Source organism: Mastigoproctus giganteus, chromosome 5 (genome assembly GCF_048544385.1).
Source record: "Mastigoproctus giganteus isolate SK-2022 chromosome 5, ASM4854438v1, whole genome shotgun sequence".
Taxonomy (NCBI): domain Eukaryota; kingdom Metazoa; phylum Arthropoda; class Arachnida; order Uropygi; family Thelyphonidae; genus Mastigoproctus; species Mastigoproctus giganteus.
This window is the reverse complement of record NC_143579.1, coordinates 231,622,140-231,645,840: the sequence shown is the minus strand read 5'-3', so window position 1 is coordinate 231,645,840 and position 23,701 is coordinate 231,622,140. Positions and strand designations below refer to the sequence as shown.

At 34.6% G+C, this 23,701-nt stretch overlaps 1 protein-coding gene across 1 annotated transcript in view; it reads left to right on the top strand.

Annotated features, from left to right (window-relative positions):
• Synj (synaptojanin) overlaps positions 1–21,718 on the top strand; it is a 190,679-nt gene extending 168,961 nt beyond the window's left edge. The window contains exons 20-23 of the mRNA XM_090373799.1: positions 2,781–2,859; positions 9,061–9,229; positions 12,551–12,807; positions 20,980–21,718. Of these exons, the coding sequence (XP_090229925.1) occupies positions 2,781–2,859; positions 9,061–9,229; positions 12,551–12,807; positions 20,980–21,606 (1,132 nt within the window). The 3' untranslated portion in view covers positions 21,607–21,718. The remainder of the gene's footprint in view (positions 1–2,780; positions 2,860–9,060; positions 9,230–12,550; positions 12,808–20,979) is intronic.
• The last annotated feature ends 1,983 nt before the right edge of the window (positions 21,719–23,701 follow it).

Here is a 23,701-nt window from a genome sequence, read left to right as displayed (position 1 = left end):
CTTCTTTAATATAAGTAACTCAACTCTGAGAAAATGAGAACAATATACAGTCAGTCCTCGTATAGAACGATAGTTGTGTTCCTAGAAACCCTCGTGCAATGCAAAATCGTGCAATATAAGCAACAGATCCTATGGGAAAAGTAGGGTTAGGTGCCGACCACTCAAGATTGAACACATTTGTAACTAAAACATTACCAAACACAATAAATAATCGTAATAAAATACATAAGTATTTTATTACGACTATTACGTAATAAAATATTGCTAATGCTTTTGCTTCTATCATAAGCAAACTTGTTTTTTGTTTGATTTTCTATCCAAACAGATGACAGCTGTTCTGTTCCATCCCTTCCAACTCTTTGTGTCTTGATCTAATGGATTTTAATTACACTTTGAGTTGTTCCTGCTATGAAAGTTTTTATTTTCTCTGCATTCTTTCTAATTCTCGGCATTGCCTCATTTAGGCCTGTAGCACGTGCAATATCACATGGTCTTTAATTTCACTCAAAGCGTTTCACAATTTCATATTTTTTCGCTATCGACAGTGGCGGACTGGCCATAAGCCTTACCGGGGAAACTCCGGTGGGCCGGAGGCCGGTGTGATTTTGGCCATAAACCATAGTATGAGGCCACTACAAATTTTTCTGGGTAAGAATTTTTGACCCAGTCCGCCTCTGTTTATCGATATTGCTTTTCTTTTTCTCTCTGAATCTGTAGCGTCTTCACCAGGACGCTTCCTTTTCACACCTTTTTAAGTATTTCACTCATTTTTAGGGAATAAAGTACAATTCCAAAATGAGGAGGCACGCTTGATACACATAAACAAAGCTGCGTGCGTGTAGCAACTGAATAAACAACACCGTAAAGGCAGAGATGCACTATTAACACCTCACATTTTACTAAAGCACATTTCTGGGGGTTACTACCATAAAACAATAAAAACAATTTCCAGTTGCGTTTCTGCTAGTGGAATCTGTTATAAACTGGTAGTAAACCCGATCTAATGGCATTTGCGATAATACAGATAGCTGGAATTGTGTGGGTTTTTACTTTATTATGGTGAAATGTGTTTCCCCTTCACTGATATAAAAAACATAAAATACATTTTCAGAATCTTCTCTTCATTCCTATCGTGTTGCGTTCAGTTGGGGTGATTCCGCATTCAACTGCCAATTCTTGTAAACAAAGGCGAATCGTGCATAAGCAAATTCGGTTCATGTTATATACGATATCGTTCCCCTATTTATAAATCTTGTATGATCGAATTCGTGTAGTGTAAACACGTGTTATACGAGGACTGACTGTATTATGAACTGCTAATTAATCAACTTTGGTGTAGTATATGGTGCACAACTTTATGCATTTTCTTGTAAAGGTTTCAACAATTGCACTTCAATTCAATGTAAAAAATAAAATTTACGTGTGCACAAGTTATATTGTACCCACCTGGACTAGAGCCTCATTGTTTGAGATCCACTTATATGCAAAGAATACATGGTTTCCCAGTTGATGCTTTCAGTGCTAATTGATGTTTGTCGAATTTGATGCTAATCGAATTTGTGTAGTGTAAACACGTGTTATACGAGGACTGACTGTACCGGGGAATTACTAAAAAGACATTTTTAGGGGCATAGATGTGTCAGTGCTTCTCACATATATTTATCTGCCATCAAAAACAGTACATTTAGCTAACCTATAGGTTACGGTTAAAATTATTTTCCAGATTAACTGTTGATATTTTAGTCATAAGCAACAAAAATTCCATAGATAGTCTTTCTCATTCAGTTTAATTTGTTCCATCCATAACTGAAGTACACTCTTGAACACTAGAAAACAACAATGGTAAAATTTCTAAAATTTGACTGACTGTCACAAAACAAGGAGCTTTTCTAAATACATACACCCCCCCCTCCCAAAAAAAACAATATCTGCCCTGTAGTTCACACCGCCCACACAGTATTAAAAAATCGGTCTTGCAGTACAGGTATGCAATGGCATAAACTATTATTCAGCAGACCTTGACTCACATCAAGTCCTCATGTTCTTCATTTCAGGTTAGAGTATATCCTCCCGTTAGTAAATGAGATTGTAGCACAGGACATAAATTTAGCATTCTTACCTTGTAGGACAAAATCCCTCTTTGAAAATATAGTGGATGATTTCTCTGTTATATTATAGCTCAATAGTGAGCAAACTTAGGGTTATTTTCAAGGATATGGATATAAAAATTTTTTCCCTTTGTATTCTAAAATTGTTTCTTCAAAAATCCACACTTTTTTTATTTAATGAGAACCTATCAGAACTACTAGTCCCCACATTAGACGGAATTATGAATGAGACAAATTCTTGTTGCAAATTTGGCCCAGGTGGGAGTTGTAATGTAAAGCTAACAAAAATGAAAGTTGATGATGCTGCTGCTAAACACAAAAAATAAAATAAATTAATTATAAATAAAAGTTTCAAGATAAGTGAATTAGCAATTGCCAGTTCAGTTAATGGATAATTTTTCCTAAAACAAAGCTTCAGATATTAGCATACATAATTCATTGAGAATGCAATTATGTATGTTAATATCCGAAGTGCTTGTTATGCAGACTTCACTATAAATAAGATTGTAATGCCTAAATAGTTAAGCTTTAGAATTTAGCAAGTTACTGACTATGGGATTGCTCAAAATACAGATCTCCCTCCCCCTCTTTCTTTGCAATAAAGAGAATTATGAATTATCCAGAAATATTCTACATATTGCTTATATAAAAAATCTATTCCATATCATTTAGGTTTGTTGAAGAATCAGTTTGGGTAACATTTCGAGAAGGGCAGAGTGCCCTTGGTGCATTACAGTTCTCTGGCTCTATGGTAAATCTTTGTTTTAATAGTAACCTGGTACCTTGCAGTTAAAAATCTTTATAGTTTTTTTTTTTTTTTTTTTTTGTTTTCTTTCCTTACCTTTCTTTCCACCCCTTCCTCCAAAGTTCAGGTAATTCAAAAAGAACATTTTTAAATTAGCATGTTTCTGCTAAATAAATACAAAAATATTATTCTGTATGGATAATTTGAAATACAGTAGTTTTTAATAATACTGCTCTACGGGTTAAAAAAGAAAGAAAAAAGTCAATAAAAAATAAATAAAGAAAAAGTCAACTGTTAATCAAATAAATTAATCAAAATGAATTTTTCTCAATTTTAATTTCTAAATAAATCTTTTAGTACTCGGTTATTTATGGCATAATCATATTTTATTGCCTCTATTAAAAATGTAATTTTATATATCTCTCCAAGATATATAAAATGATTTGATTTATTTTATAAAGTAATTTTATATATTTTATGTGAATTGCTATTGATTTTTCAGTTAAAAATCGGGTTTAGTGGTAATATATGCACACATATCGACATAGCTAGTACGCTGCCACAACAAATGCAAGGTGCCTCCATATTTTGTTATTTGTTATTTTTTTTTTTTTTTTTTAGGAGCATTAGCAACTAGGGCCATATTGCTTCGGGGATATGCGGTGGTCATTCCCTGACCTTTCCTCCGTATTTGGTGGTCACGAGCTCGAACCCTGGTCTAATCAAGAAGCGTGTGCTACGCACTGCTGCTCCTGCGCCTCTGTAGTCAGGTGGGCAGGAGCAGCAGTGCGTAGCACACGCTTCTTGATTAGACCAGGGTTCAAGCTTGTGACCACCAAATACGGAGGATGCGGAGGAAAGGTCAGGGAATGACCACCGCATATCCCCGAAGCAATATGGCCCTAGTTGCTAATGCTCCTAAAATCCAAATAACAACAAACAACAAATGCAGAATCTATTGTTAACTGTTGTGCTTATGCATTATGAAACAGTTACAATGAAACAGTTACAATGAAGCAATCTATCCTGGCTTTTTATTTATTTATTTATTTATTTTTTTAACTCAAAAGGTATTAGAACTTTTTGTAGTACTGTGTATAATTGAAAGTTGGGCAAACAGAAGACTTCTTAACATTAGACTTGAATTTCTGCTGATTGTAATCTTCAAGCAACCATAAGACAGGAGGTTATTCCAAAGAACAGAAGCAGGAGATATAAGTGAGGAACAGGAAAAAATTTGTTTAGTAAGTTTGGAGCTGAATTGTGAATGGATATTGATTAATTTTGGTAAGTGTTCATATTGGTTTGGAAGAAAGGTAGAAAAACAGATGTTAACAGTGTCCATGGACATGGCCTAAAAAAAGGCATTCAGCATATAGTGGACCTCTGTATGATAGAGTAGAGAGATAGTTTGTAACAGATTGGTCATTAAATTGATGTAGTTCTTCTCCTTTGGATAGTCTAGGAGAGGTTTCAATAGTTCTACCCAAATATGGAAACAGTATTCCATTGTAGGGTGGATTTGTGATTTGTACAGAGTTAAAGGAGTAACTGTTTAGAATAAACCAAGAGCAAAAGAGATTTTTTTTTTTTTTTTTTTTTTTTTGATGCAGAAGAAACAATATTTGGGATATGCTTATGTGAAGAGAGGTTAGAAGTCTAGAAAAGATCACATACCTTATCCTCAGTAAAGGCATGCGATCTGTTTGGAAACCTGAGTGTTGTTGAAAATGAACATTAGGTAATGGAAGACTTTTTTTTTTTTTTTTGGAAAAAATGAGTTTTAGAAGGATTGAATTTAACTAAGTTTTCTTCCCTGGAGAATTACTTGGAGATCAGCATTTAAGGAACTGATTGGGGATATCTGATAGGTTTTAGCTCTATGCACAGAATAAGGTTTCTCAAACTGGAAGAGAGAAGGCATTGTTATTTATCATAAGCAAAACCATGAATAAGATTTCTAGTTAGTGGAAGAAAGTCATTAATATATAGGAAGAAAAAATTGGGAGAAAGAAAGACAGACAGCCAGAGAGGGGGTTTCAAACTGGCTAAGCAGTTGCAAAAGGCAGACCATAAAATGAATGCTCCTTAAGAAGACCTATATTCCAAATACAATCAAAAGCCGTAAAAATGTTGAATAACTGCGTGATTTGTTTAACATTTTTAAGGCAAACATTTTTCTCCACATTTTTCAAAGAATAAGTAACATAATTCAAGGATATTTCTGGTGGATTGACACTAATGGAACTCACATTGGCAATTGTTGATTAGACAGAAGGTTTTTACATAGTGTAAGAGTTGATGCTGGATGGATTTCTCCAATACTTTGGAAAGAGTTGAAGTAAGTTCAGTGGGACGATAATTAGAAGGGAGGTATTTTTCTTATCCATTTTAGGAATTGGCTTACCATGTGGAAATTTCTGTGCAAAATGAAAACCCTAGTGGAGTAAGAGAATGTAAAAGGGGACACAAAATGGGAATTGGCTGTGGAGCACAATTTTTTAGAAGTGGTGAAATGCCACCAAGACCTCACACATTGCAGTGTGAGGCCCTGGAGACCCGTTGGCATCAAGATTGTCAAGGATTCTTCTAATGTCTTTCTGTCAAAATATCAAGGATGAGTTTGAACAGAATTCGGTAGGATATTGTGACTATCGAAAGTGTGAGAAAAAAGTAACATTCTCATTATCAGCTTTATCTTTAGATGAGGCAACAGAACTATCTGGATATAACAGATGTAGAAATATGGATGGACAGAAGTTAAAAGAAAACAAAAGTACTTCCGATCACAACATTTCTGCATCTTTGTAATGTCAAACAACATGAGGCTGTCTGTGAGATAGTGGATACTTGGAAAAGAGACCATCACCAAGTTGTGATCGGAAGTACCTAGAAGAAAGCTAACATTAGCTATCTATTTTTAAAAGATATTGGTCAAAAAAAAGATCAAGAGTGTTGTGTGGTATTCTAGTAGGTAAGTGGGACAGCCACATGAGATCATTACTAATAGCGAAAGCCTCAGCATTTTTACCATTTGGAGTAATGAACTTTAAAATCACCAATAAAAATTACTTCATTGTTAGGAAAGTTAGATTAGAAAATATTGACTTTCAAAGAAAGAATATTAAAAAATTTCAGTGATTTGTAAAGTTGGGAGAATGATAGAGATGACAAATGAATTTTACAGAATGGGGTAAAAAGATTTTAAGCTAGAGGAGATAAAAAAAAAATGGAGATTCCAGATTAGAAAGTTTCTGACAAGGAATATCAGAGCCTATATAAGAGCTGTGATCAGCTTGAAAGTGGAAGGAACCATAGGAGTAATAAGTAGGAAAAGTGAGAGTATTTTTTGTTGAAGCATCCAGTAATTGAGCTTCTATCAGAAAGTAAGTGTGGCTTGGCAGACTAAATGAAAATTGACATCATGGTGATTAGAACTAAGACCGCATGTTTGTGAAGTGAATTAGGAAGTTTGATCTTTTCACAGAAGATTTTTCCCATTAGTTTTACTATTTGTGGTAGATTGTTTTAGGTTTTGTAAAAGTTGAACTCGTGAAATTTTTAGATATAGCATACACACAGCAAGAATATACTACCCATGTTCAGCATACAGCCATTTGGACTGTTTCAGTCACAGCTGGCCAAGTAGAGGTGGCAAGACTGTACATTAGCTGATCCAGAAGCATACTAGAATGGTTTGGGCCAGTGAACTATCTAGTGGCTGGTATGATCTCAAAATGTAAGAAATATTTGGTTTCATCATGGTTCCCATCATATCTTCAGACATGAACCATACTCTATGACAAAAGAGATGGGGAGATGCTGGGGCTCTGCTCCAAAGATAAAACTCGATCTCCAGAGCTGTTGATGGCCAATGCAGAGTATAAATGCAAATTTTATTAGTTGGCCTTTTGTGGAGAAGGTAAATGTGAGAAAGAGATCTAACTTTTCCTCTCACGTTTTTATACCATGATTTAAGAAATTCCATTTTTTTTTTAAAAAAGATGCTCAATTATAATGGCTCTGTTATTTTAGAGGTTTGAATAAAATATGAACAGTATTCTTGTCAGCACAAACCACATGGGAAATGTGGCTTAAAATTTTTAAAGTAGTAAAATAAAGTCTGCTTATATAGAAAAAAAGAATAATAGGAAAAGAAGGAAAATACAAAAAAAATTTTAAAAATCCGGTTTTTTTTTTACAGGTTTAGGGTTTCCAAAAATAAAAAACTAGAATGAATGAAAAAATTTTTCAGAAAGTAAAACTCCATAAAAGCAGCGAGATGATATACCTCCTTGGCTGGCTAAAGCTCACTAAATGAAATGAAAATCTAGATAGAGTAAATTGAATAAAATATGCACACTTATGTTCATCCTTCACCTGCAGAGTGGCTTGTATAGCTTCCACTTGAAAAGATGAGCCATTGGAGGCCAAATTTCTTTTCTATTCTTTTACATGTATTTTAATTTATTCTTCATTAGGCAACCTTCATGTTTTTTCAGTTTACTCTCTCTAAATTTTCATTTCAGTTTCTGACAGCTTTAGCCAGGCAAGGCATATCATCTCATTGGCAGTCTGGAGTTTTCACTTCAGAAAGTTTTTCTTACATTCATCCTTGTTTTTCATTTTTGGAAACTCTAACCCTGCAAAGGTGGCATTTACCATCTTTTCCTGTTATTCTTTTTCTTATATATAAGCTGCTTTTATTTTATTACTTTAAAATTTTTAAGTTACACTTCCTGTCTGATTCATGTCAACAAGAATATTATTCATAAACACTTATTTCAGTTTCCATTAAGCATACTTTAAATTATAAACGATAGTAACTAATTTTCTGTCCTTAATATACAGGTAGTTCCCAACTTTGAGCTAATTCATTCCTAGTGCACGCTCATAAAGCGAAAACTCGCAAAACAGGAATTTATTTCCCATAGACAATGTTAAAAATATGGGTTACATTCTCAACAGTGAAATTAGTTAGCTAATTAGTTTGTTTAAACAATGATTGATTTATCCAAAGAAATGAAAACGTAGCCTGTAAAATCAAGCAAATTATAATAATAAAGAAATTATTTATGACTGACAAATGTTAAAGAATGTTTATTCTTCATCATCATCGACTAAATGCACACTCGTTGATTGATCACTCATTATTGGTTCAGCACTCGTTGGTTTGTTGCACAAGGAGTTGTTGTCTTCAGAAATGTTTCAAGAGGCGTCTGTTTCCAAGATAATCTTCTCTTTTCTTTATAAATTTCAATAGCATGCATAAACATTTTTTAACGGAATGCACAAATTGCAACTAACATGATTTGCGCAGAGTAACAAGTTTACGAAGCTTAAAAAAAAAAAAAAAAAAAGAACGAAGAGAAGATTCTGAAAATTTATTTTATGTTTTTTATACGATTGAAAATTTCAGTAAAGGGGAAACATATTTCACCATAATAACGTAAAAATCCACATAATTCCAGCTATCAGTATTTTCACAAATGGAATAACATTGAGTTTACTACCCATTTATAATTGCTTGCAGTAACAGAAAAACCCAGTAAACTGGAATGTGCAAATTGTTTTTATTGTTTTATGGTTACGACCTCCAGAAATGTGCTTTAGAAAAATATCACAAAGCTGTTCAAAATTGGTTCTTATAACAGAACTTATGATAACGATGAAAGTGTAATGCATTTTAATGATTTGAATTGGTAACTAATACAATTTACACTATAAAAACAACCTTTTAGAGAGTTATATAGTGAAAATTTTAACTTCCGAGGTCGTGGAACGAATTACCAAAAAACAATGTATTATTGGGTTCATATTACGATATTTCCAGAGACACCGATATGATGGTGTCTCTGGAACGGATTAATATCATAAAGCAGGATGCACTGTATTGTATAGCTATGCACGTGGTTTGAAATGTGATATTTATGAATGTTTAACATTCATTTTTTGCAATTAATATTCGTATTTTCGATTTTGTTGATACTTGATACTTGAAAAAAAAAAAAACTCATACACCCGGGAACTTGTAAAGCAAAAACTTGTAAAGCGGGAACTGCCTGTAATGAAAAACAGCTTCTGAAGATATATTATGGAATATTATTGGCTTTAAGATTAGTTTAAGTGAAATATTAAATATATTTAAAAATTTCTCATTTTTAAATTAGTTTTAAAATGCTGTATTTGACATTATATATATTAAAGGTGGAAGGTCAACGTATTGGAGTATCTCTGAAAACTTCAGATTGGAAAATGGCTGTTGAAAAAGAATTAAAGTTATGCCAGAACAATACTCTACCACTCTCTCATGTATCAGCATCAGTATCACCTGTTATGGATTATATACCATCAGAAATAGAGGGAGATTTTGAAGGTATGAATTTAAAATAATAAAAAAATACAGATTTTTTGTGTAACCTCAAAACATCCAGATAAAGTTGCTAAGGTAGCATATTATAATTGGCTTCACTGTTTCATTTGTCCTGAAACAAATGTTCTGGATGACCCATTTTTCTCAGATGAAGCCTGGTTTCATTTGAATATTTTCATCAGCAGTTAAAATGATCAAAATGTGGTTCTCAGAAAATCCTTGTATAATAATAGAAAGACCCTCATGCTCACAAAATTTGCTGTGTGGTGTGCAAAATCTGAAGAAGAAGGATTATAAGCCTTATTTTCCTTTAATGACATAGCGAGCTATATCAGGACATTATTCAGCAGTTCCTTTGTATGCTTGAAGCAGAATCTGTATTTATTTTTAATAAAATTTTGTTGTATTGAAAATTAGGTTACATTTTCACTGGATAACTCTGTGCATGCATGCACGTGCACACACACTTCTGAAACACAATGTCTTAGAAAACTCTTGCCATAAAAAAATTTATTTACAATGTTTACAATTCAATAATTGTAGAATTGTTAAAAGGTTCCTCAGAATACAGTTTGAACATTGAACTTCATCCTTGGATTTTTACATTGGTCTACAAGTTAAGAGTTATCTCTGAAGTGTTTATTTGCTAATTTTTCTTTATTTTCTTGCAATGTTATCTTTCAATTGGTTGATTGTCTGAGATCTGTTTTGGTAAATAATCAAATTAAAATACTCCTTCAGAAAGAAGTGAGGCGGGAACAGTAATTTAGAGTGGTCAGTCAGCAACATCGTGACTTCTCAACCACTTGCCATGATATTCCGCCCATTTTTTTTTAAACAAAAATCCCAAAAATGAAAGGTATTAGAGCATATAGTACTTGGGAACTACATGTGAAGTAAGGCTGTTCCAGCGAGCAGAAGTAGAAGGGACAAATGAGGAAAAGGATAGTTAGTTCTGTGAGTTTTGAGTTAGATAGTTGACTGGTTGAGGGACATGTTGAGACTTATTTGGAAGAGTGCCCATCTATAGGAAAGGTATGCAGAAGGACCTGAATATCTAGGAGACAGAGTGGAGAGAATTTTAAAAGACTGTTCAGTAATTAACCTGGCTTTCCTCTTTTGAATAGAATCTAGGAAGAACTTTTTGGGATATCATCCCAGATGTGGGAACAGTATTCCGTAGTAGGGCATATTTGGGATTCATACAGAGTCATTAGCTGTTCTGAAGAGAAGAGTGGAAAAAACTCCAATTTTTTTGATGCAGAGGAGACAAAATTTGTGATGCACTTATGCCAAGAGAGAGATGGGCTCAGAGTAATTTCCAGTGGAGATATGTGATCTTTTATAGAAATCTGAGTGTCACTGAAGATGAGGATAGGAGTAGTAGACTCATTGTTGTGAGAAATAAGAAGGGTGAAGTTTTAGAGAAACTGAAGTTAACTAAGTTTCATTTGTCCCATTGGAGATCAGCATTAAGTGATTTATAATAAAATTAATTGAAACAACCAATTATTTTAAGTAAAATAATTACTTGAAAATAATTTTACTTGAACTTGAAATTAATTTTAGTATTAATTACTTGAAACAACTGATTGAACTAGTTGAGTCGGTTTTTTTCAGATAATTGGTTTTTTCTGATAATTTTTTTATTGATATGATCCCCAGCACTATAGGCCTTTTTTATAATTTAAGGAATTGGCCATGGATATATGAGAAGCTAAATCTTTTTTTTTTTTTTTTTTTTTTGCAATGCAAGTTCCCAAACTTGAGGATAGTATATAGTGTGCTATCATCAGCAAAACTATGGATAGGATTTCCAGAATATAAATGTATTGAACCTAAAGGACAGTCAAGCAGTGTGCAAAAAAATCTTCCAATTGAAAATAACTTTTGTTACAAGTACAATTCAACCCCTATTACTGTGCTGCATTGGCCCCAATGCATATTTCAGTAAAGAAGTAAACACAATTATTGAATTAGTTTGAGAAAATAACATTACTCTGCATTATACTTTTCTGTGTTTACTTCCTGGGACTATATTATTCCTCCTGTGACAAATTTGATAAACTTATTCACAGATCAACACAAGGTTGCTAATTAAAGCTACCTGTTGTCTGATGATGGAACCAAATAGTTCTGAAACCCATCAGAATAGTGCCTTTTTGAGCTTTTAATGAATAATAGATTCACCTCCTGGTTGTTGTTTTTGATTAAAATGATATTAGGAACTTTAGTTTGACTCATGGATAAACATAGTCATTTCTAAAGAGCATAAGTCCAAGTTCTGTCAGTGTCACAGGAGGGATAATGCAGCCTTCAAGTAGTAAAGACAGAAAAGCATATTTATTTTCTCTACCTAAAGAAAAAGATACATTAGTGCTGTGATACAAGTTGTGAATAGATATGACTCAACACACTTAAACAAAAGGTGTAAAAACTAAACAACAGCAATGGTTTATGATACCCATTTCAAAATAGTTGTCATATAGTATGCAGAAACCACCAGTAATAGAGAAGCTGGTAGGATGTTGTTAGGAAGTGCTGATAGGAAGTGTTGATAAATGCAACGTGTGCCATTGGTTGCTCATGAAAGATAAACTGGTAAAGAAGTGGGGGTACTAGTGCAGTTTACACACACAAGACTTTCAGAGAGCCTAACCAGCAGACAATCAGAAGTTGAAGAACGTGTGCTTTCTTTTATGCAAGCAAAAATTGGTGATATGATTATCAGTCAGAAACTCTATAGTTAAAAAAAATAGAAATTGCCAGCCATTTGGGTGTGCCTCACAGCAAATTAAAGAAAGTATTGACTAGTGCAGAAAATTTATGGAATGAAGCAGCTTTACACTTCAACAAAACATAACAGTTGCACAAAGGTTGCTGGCAGATTCCTCCAAAGAGTTCATTTCATACCAGCACCATGTTAGTATGCAACTTAAGAAGCCCAAACTTGGTGAGTGCTTACATTTTTTTTTATTTAAAGGTTGTATAATTTTAAGAGAGTGGCTTATATTCAAACAAATATGTTATTATCAGCAATGACTACTTTAAATAAGTTACAAATTCTATTTAATAAAATTCATTTTACTTCTCCACATGAAAAACTCAGGATAATGGATCTCACTAAAATTTTTATAATCGCCAGATATGCTGATCATAAGACATGAAACATTATTTAGAATAAGCTGTTATACTATTTATAATATCTCTTTTTATATAAATTAAAATTTGAGTAAATTTTATGATAAAATATTAAGAGCTGTCCAAAATTATTTTTGAATTCATTCATTCAATAAAGCAATGAATTTTTTTTTAAATTTACAGTCTATTGTGCAGTTGAAGATGAAGATTTCCACCAGAATATTTCTCAGCCATCTTCAGGAAGAAGTACCCCTGTATACCCACTAGAAGCTTCAGAATTTGGTGAAGCAATGTCTGGTCGTTCTACTCCAACTGGCGGAGCTACAAAGTATCCGCCTGCACGTCCACCACCTCCAACCAGGCCTACACTTCCACAAAGACCTCCACTTCCTGAGGAAAATGAAAGTTTACCAAAGAAAGATGTGAGACTTAGAAGTGAGGTAAGATTAGAAACATAATCAAATTTTATAAATTTTTATACACAGTATAATTTTGTGGAAACATAAAATCATTTAATATCTTAATTATATAAAGTTTTATATAAACAAAAATTATTTAATATTTTAATCTGATAAATAAAAAGACAAATGTAGAAATGTGGCAGGCCAAACGTAGGGCCATCATTTAGCATATTTTTAAGTTTCAGAAATGAGTGGCATAGTGTTATGTTGATCAGGTTTTTTTTTTTTTTGTTTCCCTTTTTTGTTTGTTTGTTTGTTATTTGGTTTTTAGGATCATTAGCAACTAAGGCCATATTGCTCCGAGAATATGCGGTGGTTATTCCCTGACCTTTCTGCATCCTCCATATTTGGTGGTGACGGGCTCGAATCCTGGTCTAAATAAAGAAGCGTGTGCTATGCACTGCTGCTCCTTCCCACCTGGCTACAGAGGTGCCTTTTTCTTTTTTAAGATATTAAGAATCATTTTTATTAGGTATCAAGAATCTACAAAGTTAGGCAAGTTGGCAATCAGTGTGTTAGGATATTTGTTTTTACAAGGGAATTACAGTGGTCTTGGACATAAGTTCTTGTAGTAGTAATTTTAACAAATGCAAATTCTAAATGGGGAATGTTCAAATATTAGCATTAGTATTAGTAGAGGCATTTGATGCAAGAAAGCAAGCTTATGCAGCATCAGGCAAAAAAAAAAAAAACCCACTTCCACTTCACCCCTCTGTTCGTTCAAAATACCTGTCCAGCTGAGCCTTAAACTTATTTAGGCTACCAACCTCCACTACAAGGGATGGAAGTCTGTTCCACTAACCAACCACCCGCTGGCTAAAGGCAAATTTCCGCACGTCTATCCTACATCTGTCTTTCCTCAATTTGAATTTATGCCCTCTCAAGTGATTTTTCTGAGCTAGAGGAAGAATCCCATCAGCATTGAGCATGCTCAAACCATTCAAGGCTTTATACACCTCTATCAGATCACCTCGCTGGTGCCTAGTCTCCAGACACTGTAATTTGCAAAACTTAAGCCTTTCTTCGTAAGAGCACCCCTTTGTTCCATTCACTAATCTTGTTGCCCTTCTCTGTACTCGTTCCAGCAGCTCTACATCCTTCTTGAAATGAGGCCTCCAGACCTGTATACAGTACTCTAGGTGTGGCCTGACCATTGCCTTATACAAGGGAATAATCACTTCCTTATCCCTGCTGGAAAAATTCCTGTATATCACTGACAAGACACCATGAGCTACTCTTGCAGCCCGTCTGCACTGCTCAGAGAACTTCATATCTGCCTGCACAACCACCCCCAAGTCCCTTTCATTCTCTACCACTGTCAGTGTAGTACCACAGAGTTGATACGTTGCTCTGGGGTTGCTGTTTCCCATGTGTAGTACTTTACATTTGTCAATGTTAAACTTCATTTGCCACCTCTCAGCCCATCTGCTCAACCTTTCCAGATCCTGTTGCAGTAGCATAGTGTCAGTAGTGTCCTTGACAACCCTGCCAACCTTTGTATCGTCTGCAAACTTGGACATTAAGCTTGATATACCATCATCAATATCATTTATAAATACAGAAAACAATAATGGACCCAACACTGAGCCCTGAGGGACTCCACTAATAACATTAGTCCACGATGAGCAGTGTCCATTGATTACCACTCTCTGTCTTCTCCCCCTCAACCACCCCTTTATCCATAGCAGCAATTTGCCTCCAATGTCACACTGCTCCAATTTGTGTAGCAGTCTTCCATGTGCGACAGTATCAAAAGCCTTTCTAAGATCCAAGTATATAATATCAAAGGTATTCCCTGCATCCAGTTCTTTTGTGACTTCATCATAGTATCCAATCAAATTGGTTAGGCAAGACTTCCCCTTAACAAAACCATGCTGTGTCCGAGCTATAACTGAAGTCTTGTCTAAATGATCCTGCAGTGCTTCTTTAACCAGTGCCTCCATTAATTTTCCTGGAACAGAAGTTAAGCTCACAGGTCTATAATTACTTGTGTCAGCCTTTGATCCTCCTTTGTGAATTGGGGTCACATTTGCACATTTCCAGTCTATGGGTACCTCCCCTGAGTCCAAGGAAGCTCTCATAATTATGGCTAAGGGTTTGCTTACTTCCTTTGCTGCCTCCTTTAATATAACTGGATAGATCCCATCCACACCGGGTGCCTTTCTTGTGTTTATCTTCAACAGTTTCTCCTCCACTTTACTCCCAGTTATTTGAAGATTCTGTAACTTACTGCTAGAGTTGAATACACCTCTGGCATTCCCCTCGCTGAATAACTCCTCATGTGTGAATGTCGATGCAAAATATTCATTTAGTTTGTTAGCCACCTGAGCAGGATCATCAACACTTGACCCATCAATATCAAGTGGACCAATCTGATTCATCCCCTTCCTTCTAGAGTTTACATAAGTAAAGAACTCTTTGCTGTTTTTCTTTGCATCCCTTGCCAAGTATTTCTCGTAATCTGCCTTCGCCTGCCTAACCTCCTTTGTAACTTGGTTGCATATCAACTTGTATCTATCATAGGCTTCTGTGTCATGTGTTAATTTGTAAGTATCCCATGCATTTTTCTTCTCTGCCATATGCCTCATTAGTTCATCTGACATCCATTTTGGCCTAAACCTTGAACAATATTTCTTAGTTGGTATGTAAAGCCTAGTAGCTTCCAAGATAAGTTCTTTGAATGCTTCCCATTTTGAATTTGCTGTTGGTAACATCATCAGTTGATCCCACTGTATAGAATTTAAATACTGTCTCAGTCCATCGTAGTCGCCTTTACGGAAGCAATAACCCTTCCCTTTACCCCTAATGGTAGTTACCTCTTTGAGTAAATCCCACTTCAGCACACTGTGATCACTGCCACCTAGTGGTTCATTTATCTGCAGATTCTTAATGCATGAAGAATCACTGCTGATAATCAAATCAAGAGTATTACTCCCTCTAGTTGCCTCCCGAACATGCTGATGTAGAAAACAATCATCCAATAAATCCACAAAAGCCCTGCTAGTGTGTGAGTGACCGGCCCCCAAATTCCAGTCAATATCTGGGAAATTAAAATCTCCCATTATAAGACTCTCTGATTTACTGGCCCACTCTATTTTCCTGTACAGTTTCTTATTATACTCATCAGAGTCATTAGGCCTTTAGCACACTCCTACTCTCAATTTTGATCTCCCAATGCTTATGTCACACCAAACTGACTCAAGATGTTAGTCAATGTTAAAAAGCTGCTAAGCTTTTTATATATGAAAAGATATAAGTTATATACCAATATGCATGTGAAAAGAGCATTCTTGAATTTAGTGTCAGAGAAGAAAGATGTATAGGATGAATATAAACTATCAGATGACTGAATCTTAGAGTAAATGTAAATTGGTGTGTAATAAAGTTATTCAGGAGGTTAGGAATGCTGAAACATATGAGAAGTCAGTCCTTAGTCAAGAATGCAAAAAAATAGGGGATTTTGTAGTCAGTCTAAAAACTGAAGTAGTAATGCTAATAAAAGAAATGATTGAACACTTGGTGGTAATGGGCTGTCTAACTACATCTGATCAATTTATGAAGGGATATTGATAAATTCTTGGCCTGATCCACTTCCAATTTTTTTTTTTTTTTTGAAAAAATTTAATGTAAAATTATGAAATTGTGTTTTTTTTTATGTTAAACAGCCTGTTTGTTTAACATAAAAAATGGGTGTTAGTCCCAAAGAAACTAACACACAAGAAATGGGTGTTAGTCCCAAAACATCACTTTCGGCAAAACTGAGGGTTGAGCAGTTATGAATACCTGTTTCTACAGGGTACAACAACAAAGGAAAGGCATGCTAATATGTTGGCAATGTTAAGAGAACAGTGTCCACAGTATTCAAAATTTAAAAAGGGTTTCTTTGGCACTTAGGATGGAGAAAATGAGAGAGAGAGAGAGAGAGAGAGAGAGAGAGAGAGAGAGAGAGAGAGAGAGAGAGAGAGAGAGAGGACAGGAAGACCAGTTTCTGTGATGCCTGTGTCTGAAAAGTTAATGCAATTCACTTAGTGATACTTTTTGATAGATGAATATCTGTTAAGTGAATGGCTGAGACTCTAGGCATGTCCACGGATATCCAATACGTTTGATATGTTGTTCATGACATTTTGGACATTCAGAAACTTTCTGCCAAGTGGGTCCCCAAAAGTCTGAATGCTGATCAAAAGCAATAGCCTGTCTTCAACTTCCCTTCTTCACCATTTTTAGTATGGTGCAAATTGTGACCATGGATGAAATATGATTGCTTCATTATGATTCAGAAACCAAAGAACAGTCAAATGAGTGGAAGCACTGTAGCTCCCCCTGCCCAAAAAAGTTCCATACCTAGAAGTCTGTAGGGTCATGGCCTCTGTCTTTTGGAACAAGGATGGGATTTGGTTCATTAACTACTTGGGAATAGGTAGAACAGTAACTTCTGAGCATTATTCAAAACGTTTGGACAAACTGAAGGCCAAACACAGGACATTTCACCCAATGTGCTGTTTTTGCAGGAAAATGCTCCACACCCACGTGCACCTGCACGCACACACGCATGCACACCAAATTGGCTGAACTAGGCTTTCATTTTTTTCATCATCCCCCATGTTCACCAGGTCTTGTACCTTTCTACTACCTCTTTTCGAGTCTCAAAAAAAAAAAAAAAAAAAAAAAATCACCATTTAAAGGGTATAAAATTTGATGCAAATTTGATACCCTTTAAATGACACTGTACGAGCAGCAGTAGCATGGTTCGGGGAGCAGTCATTCGATTTATATTTCAGGGGATTACAAATGCTAGAACATCATTGTAGAAAGCGTGGAGTTAAAAGACAAATATGTTGAAAAAACTATGTATATAATTATATTCTCTTGTTTATTTCTATTATAGGCCAAGCATCCCCCCTCATATATGCTGGAAAGCAGAGGGTGCATACCTTTCTCTGAATAGGGATAAATATTTGGTGGATTTACTACTTAATTGAATTTATTAATTGAAACATTTTCAATTAATGCATGCCAATAAAGTGAAAAAGGTTTTGAAGTATGTATGTATATGTCGGCTGGCTGTCTTTCGGTAACTGTTTAACTAGACTGGTAATGGTGGCAACCTCTGACAAGTCTGAATTTAAAAAAAATCTGCTTTTTCCAAAAAAATTCTTTTTTTTCTTTTTCTTTAAAAACTCCTATTCCTGCTTTTCAGAAATCAAAAATTGGCAAGTATGCATTCTGCACAGCTCTATACTACAACCAATACAATTGGAATTGCCTAAAAATATTTGGTGGAAGGAGAGTTTCTGCAAAAATATAATAGACACCCATCCCTCATTTTCTTCTCCAGGAAATTGACTAGTGTTCAAAATTCTAAAAGGCTTGAAAAGAGCAATTTATATATAGTTATCCATACTCTGTGGCTCAGCTATTTTCAGGTTCTTTGTGTATTTCACGTACAGGAACTCCCCGACTTACTTAATGGTTGCGTTCCACGGAATGCTATGTAAATCGGAATTTCCCTAAATAATCATTTAGGGAAATTCCGCACTCACAACTTGCGTGCCGAATTTGGTAGAAGCAAAAAAGAAATGTTTGACGAACATGTAAATAGAATTATTCAATTTTTTTTATCTCATGTGCAGGAAAAATTACAATAATTTAAAAATTATAAAATTACTTTATTTACCAGAATTAGCTCTCCAGCTGATAAGCATGCCGCTACAGAAGTTGAGGGCTGTGGAGATTTAGAAGGGGTTTTTTCTAGTACATCCCAAAATTTCTCTGCAGCTGCAGAATCGGCACTGGCGACTTCACCGCATACATCAATGTTTTCAAAACCAGCGCGATGCTTGAACCTATTAAACCACCTGTTGCTTGCCACGAACTTGGCTTGGTGTTTGCCGTACTTATTGTAATCTTCATAAATACTTCTTGGTTGAATGGCCGTTCTGAATCTGATTTTCCATCCATGTTATTAATAGCTTTTCCATCTTCGATATAGCACCTGAATGCTATTTGTGATCACTGTTGGGGGCAGACTGGCCACGGTGTGAAATACATTGATCCTCGAACATGTTCTTTTATATGCGTACTATCCCTTAAAATAATATTCAGTGTTGAAGCAGCGAGACCCAATTCCATGCTTCTTGATTAGACCGGGGTTTGAGCCTGTGCCCACCAAATACGGAGGATGCGGAAAGGTCAGGGAATGACCACCGCATATCCCCGGAGCAATATGGCCTTAGTTGCTAATGCTCCTAAAAAAAAAAACCAAACCTAATTCCATGCAATAGATGACAAACTTTGTCCTTCTTCGTACTTCTTAATTAATCATCTTCATTTCTAAATCAATTTCGTTTCGTTTCCTAGCACTGCCAGCACTTGCACTTTCTGTTGGTTGCTTTCCCTTCATCATTGTAATAAGTAAATAGGAATGAAGAAAAGATTCTGAAAATTTATTTGTTTTTATATGATTGAATATTTCAGTGAAGGGGAACATATTTCACCATAATAACGTAAAAGCCACACAATTCCAGTTATCGGGATTATTGCAAATGCAATAAGATCCAGTTTACTACCTGTTTATAATAGATTGCACTAACAGAAATAAACCGGAAAGTGCGAATTGTTTTTATTGTTTTATGGTAGTGACCTCCAGAAATGTGTTTTAGAAAAATATCACAAAGGTGTTCAAAATTGATTCTTATAACAGAACATATGATAATGATGAAAGTGTAGCACAATTTCCATTATAAAAATGACCTTTTAGAGAGATAAATAGCTTAGTTATACAGTGAAAACTTCAACTTCCAAGGTCTTGGAACGAATTACCAAAAAAAAAAAAAAAACAATGTTATTGGGTTCGCATTATGATATTTTCACGATACCTCCATTTATTCCTGCGGGATGCAAAATACATTTCCACGATTTTTTTAAGTTTGCATTGGCCTGCATAAACTTACATAAAGTCGAATTTGTGTAAGCCGGGGAGTTCCTGTATTTATGAATTATTAAATATGTACCAACAGTGATGAAAATTTGAAAGACTTGCTTGCTTGTCCTCTTTGTGTATTTGTGGTTGACAGGATTTTAAAATTATCTAGTTAATGAATTGGTCTTAATGCTCGCAGCAGAACAAACTTTTGTCTTAGCCACAAGTTGCTTTGGTATTGTGTTACATTCATTTGGTGATGCCATTACAAACAAATGGCATCACCAAAATATTACTCTAGCATTTATTATTTACTTTTCATAATGTCAAAATAAAATAGTGCTATTTAATATTTATGCATAGTATAGATGACATAAAACAGCTATGTCAAAATAGCATTAATTGTATTATAATTTGAAGTTCTGACTTGGTATGCAGTATGGCAGCTCACATTTAATAACTTCATTGTCACCAGTTTTCCAGGGAATTGTTATTAGAGATAATATGATTGCTGATCAAGCACTGGCGAGCTCAAAAACAGCTAACGTAGCAGTGGCTTAATAATGTTATTTGTCTGAAAGTGGTACATTACCAAAGCAGTTCATGGTTGATGCAAAGTTTATTCTTCTCTGATCATTATAAGACTATTAAATTAATGAAGTAGTTTAAATTCTAGTCTTCGTATATTTCATTATGACAAGTATATTAACAAGTAGATCACAGATTCTTGGCATTTGCTGGGAAGGTTGGCTGTTACACTGAAAGCAATATTTCAAACATGAACTCAGTCTAGTATTTTTGCGTAAATTGTTTACATGATTTATTTCTTCTTTATTAAAAACACATAACATTTTAATGTTCAGTCTTTAAAATGTAATTTTTCAAGTATAACAGTTCAAAGGTAAAGCAAATCTGCTTGAGCAATTTTTCTTTTCTGGTAACTGATTGATTTTTATATGATATGTAATTTCATACATAAAATGAAGATGCTTATGTTATATACAAAGGAGAAGGAAGGGGAAAAAAGGTAGTATATTCATAAGAAAACTAGATTTTTTTGTGTTTGTTTTATAGCAAATGTATAGCTTTATAGCAAATTGTGTGTTATGCTTTTCCAAATGACTTTGTGATCTTTGTTATTTGCTGATCAAATTTAGTTTTTTATGTTAAGGAAAGATAAATTAATTGAAGAATGCTGCAATGATTTTAATAATATAAATGTATTATAGGAAATTTTACTTCAAAGGCCACCTCCACCAGTGCAAAGGCCAACTCCACCAGTACAAAGGCCACCTCCTCCAAAAGCTCTTCCTACAGCTAAACATCTTGGTAGGGTTGTAGATGGGCAGACAACATTTTATCAAGAGACTGCTAATGTATTGTCAGATAGTGGGCAAAACAGGGGAATCAGACCAAATATTATTGGAGAGGTACAAAAAGGGATTGCAGAAATATCCGATTGGCAAGATCAATATAGTGCACCAGATATTATGGTTGTTAACAGATTTACTGATGAAAATGATTCATGGGATTCAGGCCCACCCCCAGATACACCTCCACCTCCTCCGCCTCCACCACGAGTTGACTCCTTTAATAACAGTTTTGGAACCCCTCCTGCTCCACAGCTACCAGTCTCCCCCTGGCAAACCCTTCCTCCTGCACCACCTCCACCTATTGAAGATATTGATCTTCCGCCCCCTTCAGCAGAACCTCCACCACCACCTATACCTTCACGGCCCAAAATGCCATCTCTTCCCACTGAAGTTGGTGGCCCTTCCCATCCTCCACCTATTCCAGCAAGAACCAAAGTTAATAGTGTTCCACCCCCAATAGCACCACGCAGAACTCTCCATTAGAACTAGTTTTTGGATGTGTGTTCCTCCTGTGGAATGTATGCAGGAATTATTACATTCCTTCAAAAAGTGAGGCACAAATGTTGTATGTACGTTGTACTTTTGTTATACATCTAGTCACAAGCTTATTTTTATACATGTAAATGTTTATTACGTGGTATTGTCTGTTACAACTGGCATTTATTAAGATCAATATTTTATATATGCTAGGCTTAGACAATTTATTAGAAACATCTAAGGAGCATGATTTAATAACATTGGATTGAACTTCCAATGTGCATTATACTGCGGTAATGAAACTGTACGCTGTTCATAAATGATTGTTGATCATTATTCCAGCAGGAAAACTATGATAATATATCATAGCTTTCCTGCTGCTGCTGTTGTTGTTGTTGTTATTGTTGTTGTTGCTACTGCAGAAAATATTTGATTTCTGTTTTAGATCATGGCCTACAGAGTTACCAGGATACCAAATATTTATGGCACTATAAATGCTTTTCAATTCTTTAAATATATGTGTAACGTTCTCTGAAATATGAAGTTTACAATTTGAATATGAAGATTGCAATTTAATTTTAATATGATCAGCAGTCATTTTACATACCTAACTTAGTAATCCAGTCCATATCAGTGCATATCATAGTTTAATGAATTGTTTGCATTTTCTGCTATTGCCTGATAGTTACTCATCAACACTTTAGGATTTTGTTTGGAGGTGGAGGCAGGGTGTGGTTCATCAGACCTTATGATAGTCTTCCATTGATACATCATTCAGGTTTGATGTTTTTCTAAAACTGCATATGCAAACAAGTTTTTTTTACTTTCAGTTTTGTCTTATAGACTCTTCATTTTTGTATTGTAGGAAGTTTTTTAAATGCTCTGATGAACATGAATGTAAAGCATTTTTTAAGATTTCTTTTTAACCAAAATGGACAAGTACGGAATTTATTAAGGCCAGCTTTTTTGGTTTTTAAATAAGTAGAATACTTGCATTAAGTATGTGGTATTGTTATCAGTTAATAAGGATACATGGGCTTGGATTTCCATATCATAACAGCAAAGCACTTACAAGCTCTACTTGTGATTTCAAGCAGTTAGATACAGCCTACCAAATGTTTCTAATAAATTGTCCAACACTTGAATGTTGTAGTTTGGTTATTTATTTGAAGAGGTATCCTTAATTGCATAGAAAATAGAGCTATTCAAAATAAACATACACAGGATCTCTGAATTACTTAAAAAGTATGCTTGGTCTAGTTATTTGTTTATATTTCTTCTGATGAATCATGATTTATTGTACTGAGAAGGAATAACTGCTTTATCATAATAATAACTTCAAAATATTATTTGGTACTATATTTGCCTTGAAAGCTTGGTATTTTTCAGAAAAATTTAATTGAAAAATAATACTACTTTTTTTGTGCTATTTATTATACCAAATTATCTTTCTTAATTTGAATATACAACTATCTCAGAAGGTTTCTTTTTAACCAAAACAAAAACAAAAAAAAAAACAAAAAAAAAATGGTGGCGGCAGTGCCCATTTTTGTTACTAAAATATGTACGTACTGTATATGTATTACATACACACACATGGTATATAGTAAATGATGTATTAAAACCTAATAGGACAAATGTTTCAAATGTTTGAAGTAAAGTAAGCCAAATACTCTGGGAATTTTTTTGGATTATAGGCATTTTCAATATATAGTGTACAATAGTGTTATTACTTCACATACTGTTTTTTGCTAAATCTCTCTATCAACCAACAAAATGTTTAATCAGGGCTAGGACATCAATGTATATCTGATTGAAATTGTTATGTCTGTGCACAATATTCATAACTGTTACCTTTTCAGAACAACTGTAGATTTTTTTTTTTTTTTTTGCTGCAGGGTGGTGAAGGAGCAACAGTAACAAAGGAAATGATACTCTCTTCAAATCATACCTTTCATTACAAAGTATTGTGAGGCTAGAAAACAGGATAAAGGGTAGGATGAACACTGCTACATCCCTTCTTGCATATGTTTCCAGCTAATGCCACATCCCTGTAAGTGCTCAAAGCGAGCACCTGCATCACATTATAGGGAGGTACTTT